At 30.4% G+C, this 15,861-nt stretch overlaps 1 protein-coding gene across 1 annotated transcript in view; it reads left to right on the top strand.

Moving 5' to 3' along the window:
• The window catches only part of LOC129960318 (cholinesterase 1-like), a 96,820-nt gene that overhangs the window by 53,581 nt on the left and 27,378 nt on the right, over positions 1-15,861 (top strand). The window contains exon 7 of the mRNA XM_056073683.1: positions 3,381-3,529. Coding sequence (XP_055929658.1) covers positions 3,381-3,529 — 149 coding nt within the window. The remainder of the gene's footprint in view (positions 1-3,380; positions 3,530-15,861) is intronic.

The following is a 15,861-nucleotide window of genomic DNA, read 5'->3' as shown; positions in this document are numbered from 1 at the left end:
TGAACATTCTGAGAGCCATTGCACAGTTAAAAAGAAGTTTGTGACAGGAACACAGCAAGATTTCGTGATAAGAAGTTTAATCTTGAGGAGAATTCACTTAGAAATGCAGTAAAAAAAATGAAGATGCTTAACTTCAAGTTTTACTAGTAGTTGGACAGTGCATGTCAAACTCAAGAACTTGCAGAACAGTTAGGAGTTACTCCCAACAATATCACTTTGATTGCATGCAGTGGGAAAGTTACAGAAGAGGGAAGAAAAGGGTTTTATCATAAACCGCCGGAAAATGCAAAAACTGAAGAAATGACACCGGCATGAATTTGCTTTCTCGGTGCAAAAGAAAGAATTTTTTTCACACAAAATTATTGTGGGGGATGAAATATAGATTTTGTACGGAAATCTTAAACGCATAAACGCATGGAGTGATCCATGCCAACCATCAACAGCAGTTGAAAAGACGAATATTTATCCAAGACAGTATTACTATTTGCTTAGTGGGATTGGAAAGGAGTCATTTACCAACAGCATCTGTAATTTCGTCAAACTGTTACAGCTGCAAGTTACCAGATCCAATTAATCAAATTAAGTGATATTCTAGATGAAAAACTATTTACGGGCGAATGAAAGCAAGAAGTGATATTGTTGTATAACAACGCTCATCCTCATACTATAAATCAAACTCGGGAAACCATCTTTTGCTTTGACTGGGAATTTGTCTAGTATGGGGCTTATTGTCTAGATCTGACTCCTTCTGATTACTACTTACTCAAATCGATGTCTTCATATTTGAAAGACTAGCGGTTCACAAAAATTGAAAATGTGCGAAAATGGATCGATGATTATTTTGCTTCGAAAACAAAAAGTTTCTATCGCGAAGGATTCATCTTTCACCCAATAAAGGATGAAAGACCATAGATAGTAAATGCGGGTATTTTAATTATTAACCTTTGTAATAAGAATCTTTTCAATAAAATTGAACACACACAAAAAAAACCGAGTTTCTACTTGCACATCTAATAATGCTGTGTCTTTCAGGAGCAACTTTCTGGAGTTACATATTCAAAATATATGGAATCTTACTCTTCGACCAATCGTAAGCGTTTTTCTTGCACATCTATTCCGGCAGATGTACTGCTTCCAATTTCTTTGCTTATTGTTTCATCTTTTTGGCAATTTGAATAGAGTGCAAGTATTTCTGTAGTGCGAGTTTCTTGACGATATTACGCCCTTTCAAGAAAACACTTCGATTTAGCTATTACCACTCATCGATTTTCTGTAATTACCACATTTGTATCCTATAAAACGGCACTTTCTAGATGAAACCCTGATATAATGGAAATGACTACGATTACAAGCTCGAGAAAAAGAGGGTTGATATTTTGGCACCAATTTCCAAGGTAGAGGGGGAATTTACATGACTTACATTTGAGTGTAGTTATTCGTCATCTTACAAAATAATTTTTTAGCTATTTCATAAAGCTGTTCTGCAATACAATAAATAAAAGAATTGATATTAACTTAAATGATAGGCTGAAAATTTAAAAATACGCGTTTTTCATGAAAAATTACAAGTTTCATGGAGATTCTAGGAGATTTGCTAAATTTGGCATGATAGATTTAACTTTTTTTTTATCAACAATTAACATTCTAAACTTTATATTTTTGAACTGGAGAAAAAATTCCCGTTTTATTTGATTATATAATCTTCATCATACAAGTTTCAAATATGCGATCCTTTTCTAATAATTTTTTAATGCTAATTTTTACTTTGTTTCATTTCTCTTACTCTAATAATAGATTTACTTTTGTAAGATGGAAAAAAAATAAAAAGGGTCTAGTGAATACATTTCAATTTTGAAATTGCTTTTACTTGTAAGTTGCAAGAAATTTGTTAATTAAAAATATACAATAGCCATATGAAATCATTAACAATAGAGCTTCATTTTGCGAAAATCAATAATTTGACTTCTAATCCGGGAAAATTAAATTGTATTAATTTTTTACCATTAATTAACATTTTGAACTTTATATTTTTATGCTTTAAAATAAATATGTTTTTCATTTATGTTACATAAAAAAAATGAAAATTTACGCTTCATGAGCTACACTAAATATTTTTTTTTTTAATTTGATTAAAAAATTTTCTGTAATACGTATGTGACCTTATAGACAACTTTCTATTGAATTCAAATTTTCAATTTGAAAAAAAAAAGTTTTTAGTGAAACATTATCTGTCTGTTTGAATTAATTTTAAAGAAACATGTTACTAATTGACATTTCTCCACCATGTGGGACGTATAAATGTTAAATTATGAACCCCCACAGGAACTAATGTTTTTTCATGAATTGTCCACTTCGTTTAATAAAATATGTTTAGATGCAATATTTAAGGAAAGAAAGGGTTTTTACCCTTTTTGGGATACTCTTTGTGTCTATATTAAGCACATAATATGCAATCTGAACTGGTGACAGAATAGCAGGAAAATCTATGTGACCTGGTATGAATCCAAGTGTAGTATGCTTCAAAAAAAAAAAAAAAAGAAAAACCAATCAATCAATAAAAAGACAGATTGCATTGCTGTCACTGACAGCTTCTGAACATAAAGAGTAAGTTAGTGGTAATACTTAACCAAAGTTATAGACGAAAGCACAGATTATCTAAATGTACTAACATAATTTCTCTTTATTATAATACTCTTATTAATAGATACTTTTTCTGTTTCTTAATTCATTGAGAAAGTGACTAATGACTTATAAATAAATTTGCAGAAAACAAACATTAGAAATTATAACAAAATTACCGAACAAAACCAATGGACCATTGCTTGGAAATTTTAAAAAAGAAACTTGTGTAAATACCACAATATGCTTTGAGGAAACTTGATAATTTGTATTATTCACTCAGTTTGAAGTCCTCACAGATAAGACACCCTAGTTTTTCCAATAGTTTACAATTGACCCATAAAAGTGCTGCATTAAAAGCGCACTTTTTTATAATATATAATTCATAAATGTAATTACTTATTATTCATTGTAATTATATGAATTGTAAATATAAAATAAGTTTGTAAAAATTGGTCTCGATCTTATAGTCTAATAAAATGATAAATGCATCATAAATTAACACTTCGATATTTTTACCAATACAAATACGATATTTAAAATTAAAAACTTATTTTAATAGGCTGTTTATAAGAAAATAAAAGAAAACAAAAGTTTTAAACACCAATGTAAATAAGTCAAAATAATTTGAATTATATACTTGAAACTTCTCTTAAATGAAAATTACATCTAGCAATACCACTATTCCAATCTTATCATATTTTAAGTTTACTACTGTCATTGCGATGCTTGAAGTCGAATGCCTGTTTTATTTATTCTAGATGATGAATTTTCCCCAGAATTACTCTACACGACATTGGTGACTGATATTCGTCAAACCTGTCCAGTCAATGACTTTACTGATATGTTGTCATCTGTCACGAATTCTCCTGTGTTCAGATATGTTGTCACTTCAAGACCATCAGCACCGGTAATTTTTTTGTAAATTAACTTTACTGTAATTAATGAATCTCGAGACTTTGGATTAATGATTCTTAACCTTCAGTCTTCATTAAGAAATTGAAGTTGAAAAGATTCAACAAAATAATATAAACTGAATTTCTTCATAGCGCTGGATTTTTCGATCCTAATTAATTAAGTCTGTTTAAAATAAGGAAACCTTATATGCATATATACACTATTTACCAATAAGTAATTGGACATCTGCGATAAAAGAGATAAACAAAATTTATTCATAGTCAATAGTTGGTAGAACTTCCACCTGAGGCAATTACAGCCTTAACTCTTCGGGGTATGCTTTCCACAAGTGTTTGGATGATGGACAGTGGTCATCGGCTGGGAGAAAACATGTAGAAGAATAGTTCTTTCACCGATTTCGGACGGTTGCTGCACCCCTTAATTCTGCGACCCTACTCATCCCAGAGGTTTTCTATAGGATTCAAGTCTGAATTCTAGGCAAACCAGTCCAGTCGGTTTACCCCATTGTCATCATACCCATCCATGGTGGACCTCGCAACATGACAAGTGGTGCTGTCATCTTGGAAATAACAATGATCCGACTCATAAAATTTCCACAGCACAGGAAGCACATTGTTGTTTAAAATAGTAGAGTAGGAGTCGAAGTTGAACTTACCATGAATTGGAATCAAAAGTCCATGCCATGAAAAACATCCCCATACAATAATTCCACCTCCCCCCAAACTTTACTGTAGGCACAGTGTATTTTGATAAAAGGCGTTCTCCATGCATACGCCAAACCAGACTCATCTATCCGACTGGTAGAGATTGAAATTTGATTCATTACTCCAGAGAACCTGTTCCCATTCATATACGGTCCAATTTCGATGTGCCTTGCATCACTTCAACAGAGCAGCGCGGTTGGATTTTGTAATCAAAGGTTACGCCCATGGAAACTAAGAAAGTGAGCTTCCATATAGATGGTATTTATCGAAACAATAGCCCCGAATTCTTGTTTGAACTCCTGGAGTATGTGGGCCATCGGTTTGGTGCGGTTTTTCCGAATTTCTTTGGACAGCATTCGACGGTCTCACGAAACTAAGAGTTAGTTTCGTGGGTCTGCCGTGTCTAAGTCCACCCCGACAATCCCCAATCACCTTCCACTTCTTAATCACAAAATCCACAGTCGATTTTGGAATGCTTGTCTCACTAGATAAGTCCCTTAAGGAAAGGCCGTTTCTATGATATTCGACAATTACGCTTTCTTCGAAGTCAGACAGCTCTGAATTTCGTGACATCATGCATGCGACTAATGCCAATGCTGTTTCCTACTCGATATTTAAGTACAAAAGGCGTGACGTAGATCAGGACAGCATATATCCTCGTTTGCATGGGTATCCAAATACTTATTGTTAGATAGTGTAGTTTCCTTATGACGCCTTTTGTATTTGATATGTTAATTCAATAGCTTAGTAATTGAAATGTTGTATTAGAATGACGAACAGACGGCAATTGTTTTGTTTTTGAAGGAAAGGCAATTGGTAAAATCTAATAATCAACAATAGAAATAGAATTCAATTGCTAATCTGATGGTAAATGAAATAAATATTTCATAAGATACTTTAAAAATTATGCTTACCCTGGTAATAATAATAGACATAAGGTGATGTTTATTAGCTTGATCTTATTTAATAATCTCAGTTGTGGAAATGAAAAAAGGTTCCATATAATTCAGAAATATTTGTAGCAAAACTAAACCCTGTTCTTCAGGGAGATTATTATGAGTTTTAAGCTGCAGTCAGTGAAACAATCATATTCACAATAAATATATTTTTAATTCAATATTTTCAAATAAAAAATGAATTTTACGGAAAAGCTTTAAACATGATAATAATCATGTTTTATTCACTAAGCCAGCGATTCTCAACCTGTGGGGCGTGCCCCCTAGGGGGGCGCGAGCACACTAAAAGGGGGGCGCAGGAATATCCAAGAGAAAATATTATTTTAAAAAATTGATTAACTGACTGAAAGGAAAGCTCACATACATATAGAAAACAAAATACATTTCGACGTATTTAATAACTTATTAAAGTAAAACAACTTACTAAATCATAACTTACTTAATCAAAACATACTAAATTAAAAGCAAATTTAATAATTATTAGTGACTTCCTTGGGCCTGTCTAGCAGAGCAAAGTTTTTCGAAGGAAGGCTTAATATTAGAAATAGAAGCTCTCAGTTCTGTTTCTATATTTTGTCTTCAAAGAAGCCACAGCAGAAAATCCAGTTTCACAAAGGTAGGATGTTGAATGGTAATAGGATGTGAAATGTCCTTGTTTTTAGTGCAGAAAAAACATCCTTACTCCTGCCCAAAATTCAAATAGTGATTTATTACTAAATTGTCTTTTAGTTTCGCCACTTTTCGTGAATTCTATGAATTTTTCTTCCTCATCAATTGAGAGCCTTTTGGAAGTCTTATGAAATGGGTCCCTAATCCACTCGTAACTTGCTATCAGTTTGTCGTCAGCATGAAAATACTTCTTAAGTTTGTCAGTATGGTTAAATGACTTTCAATGGTTACAAAACAACTTTTACATGTTCTTCTTCAGCCTTAACAGTTTTAGTGCAATCATCCACATTTGCAAACATTGTTAGATTTTTTGCTTTAAATTTCTGCTCCACAATTTCAATTTTCTATAAAAAGCATTAACTTTATCACTCGTATCCAACATATGTGTATTTGCACATTGGAGTTGAAGATAATTAATTTCTTCAATATGTCAACCAAGTACCTCAATTTCATCACAAATAAACAATCGCGAAAATTCTCGACCTCCTGTCTGTTTTCTTCTTCTAGGAAAAGGGCAATTTCTTCTTTTAACAAATTTATAAACACGTTGAAAAAATTTCCCACGTCATGACCATCTTGCCTCGCAATAAAATAGTAACGCTGAATGTACTGAACACATGTCCTTACAAAGTGCTGGAAAGATTCTTGATCTCAGGGGTCTCATTTTTATATAATTTACTACGGTTACAATCGTAGTTAACACAATATTCAAACCAGGACTCATTTCTTTCGAAGTCAAAGCTTCTCTGTGGATCATGCAATGTGTGCATTAAGGCGATTTTTTGTTTTACAAGCGTTTGTATACCTTGGAATCTTCCGGACATTGAACGAGCACCATCGGTGCATATTCCGACGCAATTTTTCCATTCTATGTTTGCCTCGTTCATAAAATCATTTAAAATAGCAAATAATGCGAACGCTGATGTTTTGAGTTTTATTGGTTTGCAGAAAAGTAGTTTTTCTACTACTTACATATTATCACAAATTCGAACATAGGAATTAAATTAACATTCTTTATTACTATCTGTTGCTTCGTCAAGTTGTATTGAAAACAATTTGTCACGCAACTTCGAGAAAAGCTGACACTGTACATCTTCAGCTATATCACCAATTCGACGAGCAACAGTATTATTTGAAAGAGGTATGGACTGTAATTGTTTTGAAAAATTATCCCCAAACATGGTTTCTACAATCTCAATTGCTGCTGGCAAAATAAGCTCTTCACCAATATTTTATATGCTTTGTAAGATGCAATTAAAGCTTTTTTATTCACAGACAAAGTTTCTTTAAAAAATGATTTTTGCTTTTTATATGATTTTAATTTTAATTCGAAAAATTTTCTGGGTTTGTTGACGCACTCACTATGAAGCTTTTCCAAATGTCGTTTAAGTTTATTAGGTTTCATGTTATCTGTGGCTAACATTTTTGAACAAATGATACACAGGGGCCTTTCTTCTTCATTTACTTCAGTACTGGTAAACCCAAAATTTAAGTATTCGAGAATATTACCATGATTTTATTTTCGGAACCACGCTCTTCTGTGTACTTGTTGATGCTTGACTATTGTCTGATGCTTGCTTACTTCCACTTAAAAATTTATTCATGAGTCTGCATAAATCTGCTGCCGTGAATATTTAATATGGTGAATTGCAATTAATACGAAAACATATATAATATACACATTCACGATAGATTGGATAGCGATAAAAGGATCGACTCGAATGAGACTGGCTGGAATTGAAACTTGCGTTATCGAACATTTTCCTTCTTCCTATGAGAAAGCATTTGCTCCGTGCATGCTCGAGACGGCATCGGTCGTGTGGATTCCCTTAAACAAATATTGCTTATTTTTTCACTTTTGTTTTGTCATGCTTCTATTTTATTTCTTTTATTATTCGAAAAAATATATTCCCAATTTCTAAATTTAGCTCACCCCGTCTAGGTTAACTTTCATTTATTTTCATATTCTTTTACGTTATCTCCCTGTTTGGATTTCATTTCAAATATAATATTTCAATTTTCTCCGCTTTCATTCGCTTCATCTGTTCACCGCCCGCTTGTCCAAAATGGAAGATATGGTTTCTCGCCAACGTTGGCTCACTTTTACTCTTGTTTTGGCAGTTAGTTAAAAATAATTTAAAAACAGAATCCAAAATACTCAATATACATTATTGTTGTATATATTTTATTGTAAGCGGGGGGCGCGATAAAAATTATGATTGAAAACTGGGCCACGAATACTGAAAGGTTGAGAAACGCTGCACTAAGCTTTTAAAGTCGTGCGTCTTGAAATATTAAAATTTTGATTAAATGATTCAACGTCTCTTTTAAAGCTTAAACCAACAGGGGATTTCCTATAGATATAACATAATATTATTTAATTTGATAGTTATTAATATGGTAATTCCTTTCTTTAACTCAACTATAGAACAATCTATAGCTTATGTAATAATAGTCAGTTTTGTTGAAACTCGAGCTCGGGAAAATTCCAGAGATGCATGATAGTTTCCATTCTTTATTGGGTGAGCCAAAAATTCTTTTTAGCTTTGATAATTCCTCATGGCCAATAATACTCAGTATATTTTAACTTTATAAATTTTATGGTACATGTTGGAACAAGTTGATGGTAGCTCTTTCACACTTTTTATTTAAGGATATAAGTCGAATCAGAGTTTTCTCAACTTTTATAAACTTAAAACTGAAAATCCCTTTTTGTACTCTCTACTTCACAAAGGTGGTTAATCAGCATGTATTAAATTTTGTAACCATTAATATTAAATTATAAATATATTAGTTATTAGTAAAGTTCTTAACATTTTTGTAATAAATCGATGTGCCAAATGTTAATAGTATTTTGAAAAAAAAAAAACTGTTTAGACCGTTGAAATCAAATACTTGAAATTTTTGGAGTGATATTTGTAGTTTAAAATGAAGTGTTTCGATAATCCTAAAATCCATATTAAATTTCATAACTTATAAACTTTATCGCCAAATATCTATAAATATAAATAAAGATAATTAATCAAAAGGATACATTGGGTAAAAGAGAAATTTCATCTGCTCCAGAAATGTACCTATTCAATATTTATGAATATATTCAAAAATATACTTTGAATAACAATATCATCATAATATCTGCAGTCCCGAAAGAAGAGTAGCATTGATAGGTTTTTTTCCCATTAAAAGTATATACTGAAATCGTTCTTTCTTGCCTGAATTCTTTGGATAATTAATTTTCTTTTATTTCGACATATTAAGCATAAGAAATTGGATGTTTATAAATGTCGTGGAAGCACTCTATTCTTTTCTGCTTATCGCTTTACGACAATATTTGAGTATATCCAAAATTTAAATTATCTTTTTTTTGCCCACTATATATGTTTTAGAAACAAACTAGTTTACTATTTAATTACAGATTCTCGCTTTAGCACTGTCCAGGTTCATAAAAACAATCTTGAGACTGCAAAATTGAGGATTTGATTCTTTTCTACCATAAGTCCAGTTTATACAAGATCTTCTGGTGTTGTATTAACTGGCAATGATATTTATAGAAATGCCGAATAGGAGTACCTAACATTTTCTAAAAAGCTTCTTCGCTTCCCGTGTCTTAGCTCTTAATAAAAAGCAAATGTACAAGGAGACTGGGACTCGGTGACATTTCATTTGGCGGATATTGCCTAAGGTCAGTGTATATCAATAAAGTAAACTTTTTAATTGACATCCGCGAAATGGTTTCGAAAATTCAAAGACCGTTTGTTCGCTATAAATGATTTCTATTTTCTTAGTAATTAGCATTCAGATGCATAGTATAGCTTATTATCATTTTAGTATGAATTATTGTGCAATTATAAGAAAGAAATGAGATCAAACAAGTTCACTTCTTTTGATTTAAAACAGATATTAATTGGAACAAGTACTAGGTAATCCTTCTTTAGATAAGAGAGATGGTAGAATATAAAAAATGCAGTGCCTATTTTAGCTGTGTTAATAATGGTACTATTTCAGCTGCTAATGTTATTTAATAAAAATTATAATAATGATTAAAGCTCATAAATATCAACGAAATTATATGAGCAGCTTGCTCTTCTCACGATATTTGGTGGAGTGTTATTATAGTCGTCTGATCAAAATTCGAAATCCTGTCTCAAAATAGTTTAAACAAAGGTATCTAAAAAAAATTAATATTCTTACAACCAAAAGCTTAAACTTAAAAAATTAACTTGTATTTTAAACTAGCAAATGAAAGGTTGAGCAGAGAAGTTGTCAGTGAATTGCTCTCTTGCTTCTTTTAAGGAATTTAATGCATTCTTTGAAAAAAAGAAAAGAAAAATATAACTCGGAAAGTTTTTAATCAATGGAAAATATAAATACATCAAACTGTACTTAAAAGTCTGTTTCACAACATCAAATAATGTGTTTTGTGCAGTTTCATCGAGTATGTTCTTCAATTTTCTTTATAAAAAGGTTATGGAATGAGTAGCATCGTCATAGTATTTGACTAAGCACCATAAGAGGAATGTAGTAAGTGTTTCCCTATTACTAAAATTTAATATTCTTTCTGTCTTGTAACCTGATACAAATATTATTATTTTTATGATTATGGTTATTTTAACGAGCTTTTAAATATATTTTTTATTGGACATGAAACAAACGGATTCCTTTTTTCTTGTCCCCATTGAAACCCAAACTAAAATTTTTCTTGAATTATTTCATCGTTTATAGCGGATATTCTTGGGAGTATTTTAAGATCTAATTCATAAATTTATGAGAAGTGATTGAATGTTAAAATAAATATTTTACCAAAAGTAAACAGCTCCCAAAATTTTCTAAAGCTGAAACTTTCTAAAACTGAAGTTTCACATCTGTAACTTCTCAAATACGAATTGCATAAAATTAAATTTTATATGATAAAAATTGGCAAGTACTTAAAATCGGAAGAAGTAATTCTCACTGTAATAGCATAATTAGGCAATTTTCAATTGTCAGTTTTAATTATCTACATAAAAAGCAACTTCTGCTTTTTTCCCCAACTAAGTTATTATAATCTATAAATTAGGATCGATTCATTTCATCATGTGAAATAGCTTTGAAGAGATAGTGGTGTTTTGAAAACCAAATATCATTTTAATAAGAGGAATTTAATTGTTTATTCTTCTCTCCCACAAATTAAAAACTGTTTCATCTGTCTGTATATATGTTATTTATGTTTGGATCTGAATTATTTTTTACAGAGGAGATTTAAACTTAGCTTCAACACGTTTACATTTTAAACAAAGAGAAGAAACAAAGAAATAAGATCAAAATTGCCTATCAATAGCTCCAAGCATTAAATTTTTAGATAAAAGACTATTAATATTGTTAGAAAATTTCAACGACTGAATTTTCAGGCTTACACCTGCAGAGGTAAAAGCGTTTTACAGATGCTCTTTACTTGAGAACTAGTACAAAATATAAATGTCTACTTCTTTAAACTCATAATGTGTTTTCGTTTACAAAATTCATAGGGATGCATTGATTTATGTCCCTCCAATGCAATCATGCATGAAAAAATATATTAATTTTTCGAAGCTTAAAGCGAAATCTCAAAATTTGACATGGAAAAATATACCCCACTTGATTTTGACAGTTTAACCTTTTTTTACCTTAAAAGTTTCGTTATATATTTTTAAAATTTCAACTATTTTAAAACACAATTGGAGTTATATTGCTTTATTGAAATGCCTGTCTCTTAACGACAGTTCATTGAATAAATTCATCGAAATATACTCTACTCTCATTTGGGCCATAGTTTGAAAATTAATTATTAATTTTTATTTAACATAAAAATTTTCTGCCTCAACTGGTTGGAATATAATATCATTTAAAAATTATAATAATTCGAGCATTTATGTACCCCTTTTGGCTGGTTTTAAAATTCTAAAATTTTTGGAAGTAAAAATTGATTCCTACCCCATTTTTGTCATTTTTGTTTAATTTAAAATAAATAAAATGTTAAAGGCTTCGTTTAGTATCGTTATAACTAAGTTATTACAATTGACTATTTAAATCGAATTGTAATTCCGGAATGCAAATCTCATGTCAAAAATTACTCGACAGCAGGAATCGAGGCAAAAATCTTTCTCTCTTTGAGCATACTTAAAAAAATTCTTAAAAGATTTCTATCAAAATGGTTATCACATGCCTGAACCGATGGCGACGTAATAGAAAAATACCAAAAAACTAGGACGTTTTCCCTCCCCATACATGGAGTAAAATGTTCTTCTAGTAATATGAATTATATATTAGTCGTGTGATTGGAAGCGAACACCGAATTTGGAATCAACTTAATAAGAGAGACCACCGAAAAAATCTAATAACTGCAGCCAAAATTAGTTACAGCAATATTAGGAAAACTAAAGACATTTAGCCAATTCTGTCAGAAACAATAAGCTCTTTCTGTGTTTTTTTCACATTTATAAGATCTACAAATTCTCACGATAATGGTCACATTGAGTCGGGTGTAGGGATATGTAGTTCCTATAGTGCGTTAAACCATTCTTATGTTCTTTTTGTATTTATTTATTTATTTACAAAAAAACACACTACAGAGAAATCTCCATTTACATAGTGTTATAAACATCAAACACGCTAAGAACAGAAACCACAGCGAATAAATCACAAAGAGAAAATGTACTAGAAAATAAAAAAAGCATTATTAAGAAAACTCGAAGACACTCAATATGATCAGTATATAAAATGAAAAGCAAAAGCTAAAAACTCAAATCGTTCGCCACCGAGTCCGTTTGAAAACATTAGAAGTTTAAAAGTCCAAAGAATAAAATAATCAAAATTATAAAAATTTGACAAATGCATATCTTAATATATATAAATTACGTGTCACGTTGTTTGTCCGCGATGGACTCCTAAACTACTTAACCGATTTTAATCAAATTTGCACACCGTGTGCAGTTTGATCTAACTTAAAAGATAGGATGGCCCTTTTTTTTGAATTTTTAATTAGAATTTTAATTATTAATTAAAAACTAACTTTCCCGCCAAAAAAATCTTCATTTTTCCCCACCGCCAAATGAGTACGGCTTCAGTTTTTTTCCCCAACAGTCATGAGGCTAGGCTTACGATTTTTCGGCTGATTATTTGAAACGATTCTATTTATTTTCTTAATGTTTGATGCATTTAAAATTAAACATTGTTAATTAATCGATTTTTCAGATTCATTCTTAAGTACTTTTAAATTAAAATAGAACAGAATAAAGGAAATTAAAAATTTCTAATCTGCATAGCGTTACCCCAACTGGCGTAGAAAAACTCACGCATTTGCGTTACCGTAATTCACGCATGCGCATTGTGTTCTGATTGTTGACATGACAACCATTATCAACGGATGATTTAAATTATTTTTAGGTTAGTTGCATGTTTTTGTAATTAAATTGTATTTATGTTAGTTATATATTTTTTGTATACGCTTATAGTTTTAAGTACATCGTTTTTTAGTTTTTTATTAACCTGTTTTCAACCGATTATTTTAAACGATTCGTTTTATTTTCTTAGTGTTTGATGCATTTAAAATTAAACATTGTTAATTAATCGTTCTGGTCATGATGAATCTGAGAATATTTTGTTGACGAAATATTACATAAATTAGGAAAGATATTATTTAGTGCCCATAAAGTTTAAACGCTCAGTGACTGTTTTCAGTAATCATATTACAAAAAAATACTTTGTTTCAGTAAAAAATATTATTATATTAATTGCAGATTAATCCTTTCCACTTTAATTTATAGTATAAATTCTACGGGAACTAACAGAAAATTAGACAGATACATATTACGTTATGACTGAAGGCGCTTATAATATTATGAGTGAATTATATGACTATCAAAATTTGAAGTTTTAAAATATTTTGATGAAGAAGCTATTAAAGTAGGAATTGCATAAAATATTTGATTATTAAAATTTTAACGAACATCAAGATTGGCGAACCGGCTGGTCGCCAAAGGCGGCTAGTATACTTATAAACGAAACACATAAAATCTTAAAGATAAAAAAAAATGTGAACATAAATCGAAAGTAAAAAGGCAAAATAAAACATATCAAGTTAAAAAAAATCATTTGCTTCATAAGTCATATACTCAACACCGCTTCATGCCCCTGCAACTATAACTTACTGGTTATTTAAACAATGTAATGAGCATGAAGTGGGAGAGACATCGAAAGACGCTCCTGTTCTATCCATCGCTCTGACTATTGCCCTATTTTTTTAATACTTTACAAATTCTTAAGTAAGAGCATAATTATAATTTATAGGGTAAAAATAAATCTTTATCGGTATTCAGTTAGAAATAGGATTTCATCTGATTTAACAGAAACATTACGAATTTTACTTTATAACATTACGAATTTCTAAGAGAAATTAGCCACCTCTCCAGCACGATTTTCAAGCTGGTAATAAACAACTTCAGTTTCGATTACCTTTGATTTTCAAAGGGATTTTAAAGGGTAAACATTGAAAAATATATGCATTCTAAAAATGCATATTAGTTGCTATCGACAGAGATAACCAAATTAAACTGAAGCTTTATTCTTGTTCCACCGACGCATCGAAGTATCACCCTTCATCCAATTATTTAATCGTTCCGAATACTATGATGATAGATGATTCCTTGGAGCATATCTGAGGGTAATATGTGTCAATGGTCTATAAACATACTTGTTAGATTTAGGCATGCGTCGCTGATTTAGTTCAAATACGGATTCTAATGACGACATTAATTAAACTAATTGTATATTAGAGAAATAATAGATATTGTGATAGGTTGTTATCGAGATACTCTAAACAGATATAATCCATTGCTTAATTCAATAGAACCGAAATTAAATCTCAAATTATAATATTTCACTTTAATAAATAAAGGAAATAAGAGTTTATTTATCTACTTTTGAATTACTGATTTCATATAGGTTTGGATGGGAGTAAAATCAATGATAAATTCATTTGAGGGACGTTCAAAAGTAGTTTAATTGGTATGTGGATAAGTTTTTTTTATATTACAATCAACTTCAAACGTTATTGCAATTTTTATTTATTTTTATCATTATCTTCTTTATAATAGATATTTTTTATTACAGTTTCATTTTATCACCATCCTAATTGCATTGCATATGGATACATGCTTTGCAAATTTTTTTGTGGTTAAAAAATAGTTTATTTGAGCAAATAGAAAACTTTTGGATATCTAATGAATAAACGTTAACCCAAAATAAAAAAAATTAAAAATTAAAAATGTCTTAAATTTGCATTCTCGATAATATTTTAAAATTAAGACAGAGTTTATAAGAATCAAACATTTTTTTATGATACAGCGGATTCTATTTTCACCCTTTTGGTATTACACTTTAAAAGGTTTTGAGAATTTATAAGCTCGTTCATTGATGTTTGCTTCTTAACATGATATCTACCATGAAGCTGGCAGGTTGCTCTGTCTGTGAGGCACCCAAGAAGCATGAAACACTGACTATCTCGTTTCGTCGTTTCTAGACTGACAGGGTGTTACCAGCAATGGATTTCCGATAAAGCAGACTAGGCATTTTCCTAGGCTGAGAGGCGGTGGCGAGGAATAAAACTTTATTTTCCTAGTTGCCAAATAAATTAGTAAAATAAACAAATCCAATCTATTGTAAAATATCATGATATTAGCATTTTACCAAGTGGTCAGATTCCTAAATATTTCATTATGTTAACTTTGATATTAAAATATTTATAAACATTGAACGTTTGCTTTAATAACATTATGTGTAAACATGAATGTATGAAAATCTGGAATCATGATAGATAAATAAAGACTGATGCAATTCAACAAAAAAAGTGTAATCTTTAAAAAAAATTAATAAAGATTAATCTTTTAAAACAGATTAATAAAAACGATTCATAAAAATTAATTTAAAAAAAAACCATTAACTTGTAAAAAATGTCTTGAAATGCTAAAATAGACTACCTA

Source organism: Argiope bruennichi, chromosome X2, assembly GCF_947563725.1.
Source record: "Argiope bruennichi chromosome X2, qqArgBrue1.1, whole genome shotgun sequence".
Lineage (NCBI taxonomy): Eukaryota > Metazoa > Arthropoda > Arachnida > Araneae > Araneidae > Argiope > Argiope bruennichi.
The sequence above is the reverse complement of the archived record's forward strand: the minus strand, read 5'-3'. Positions and strand labels throughout refer to the sequence as shown.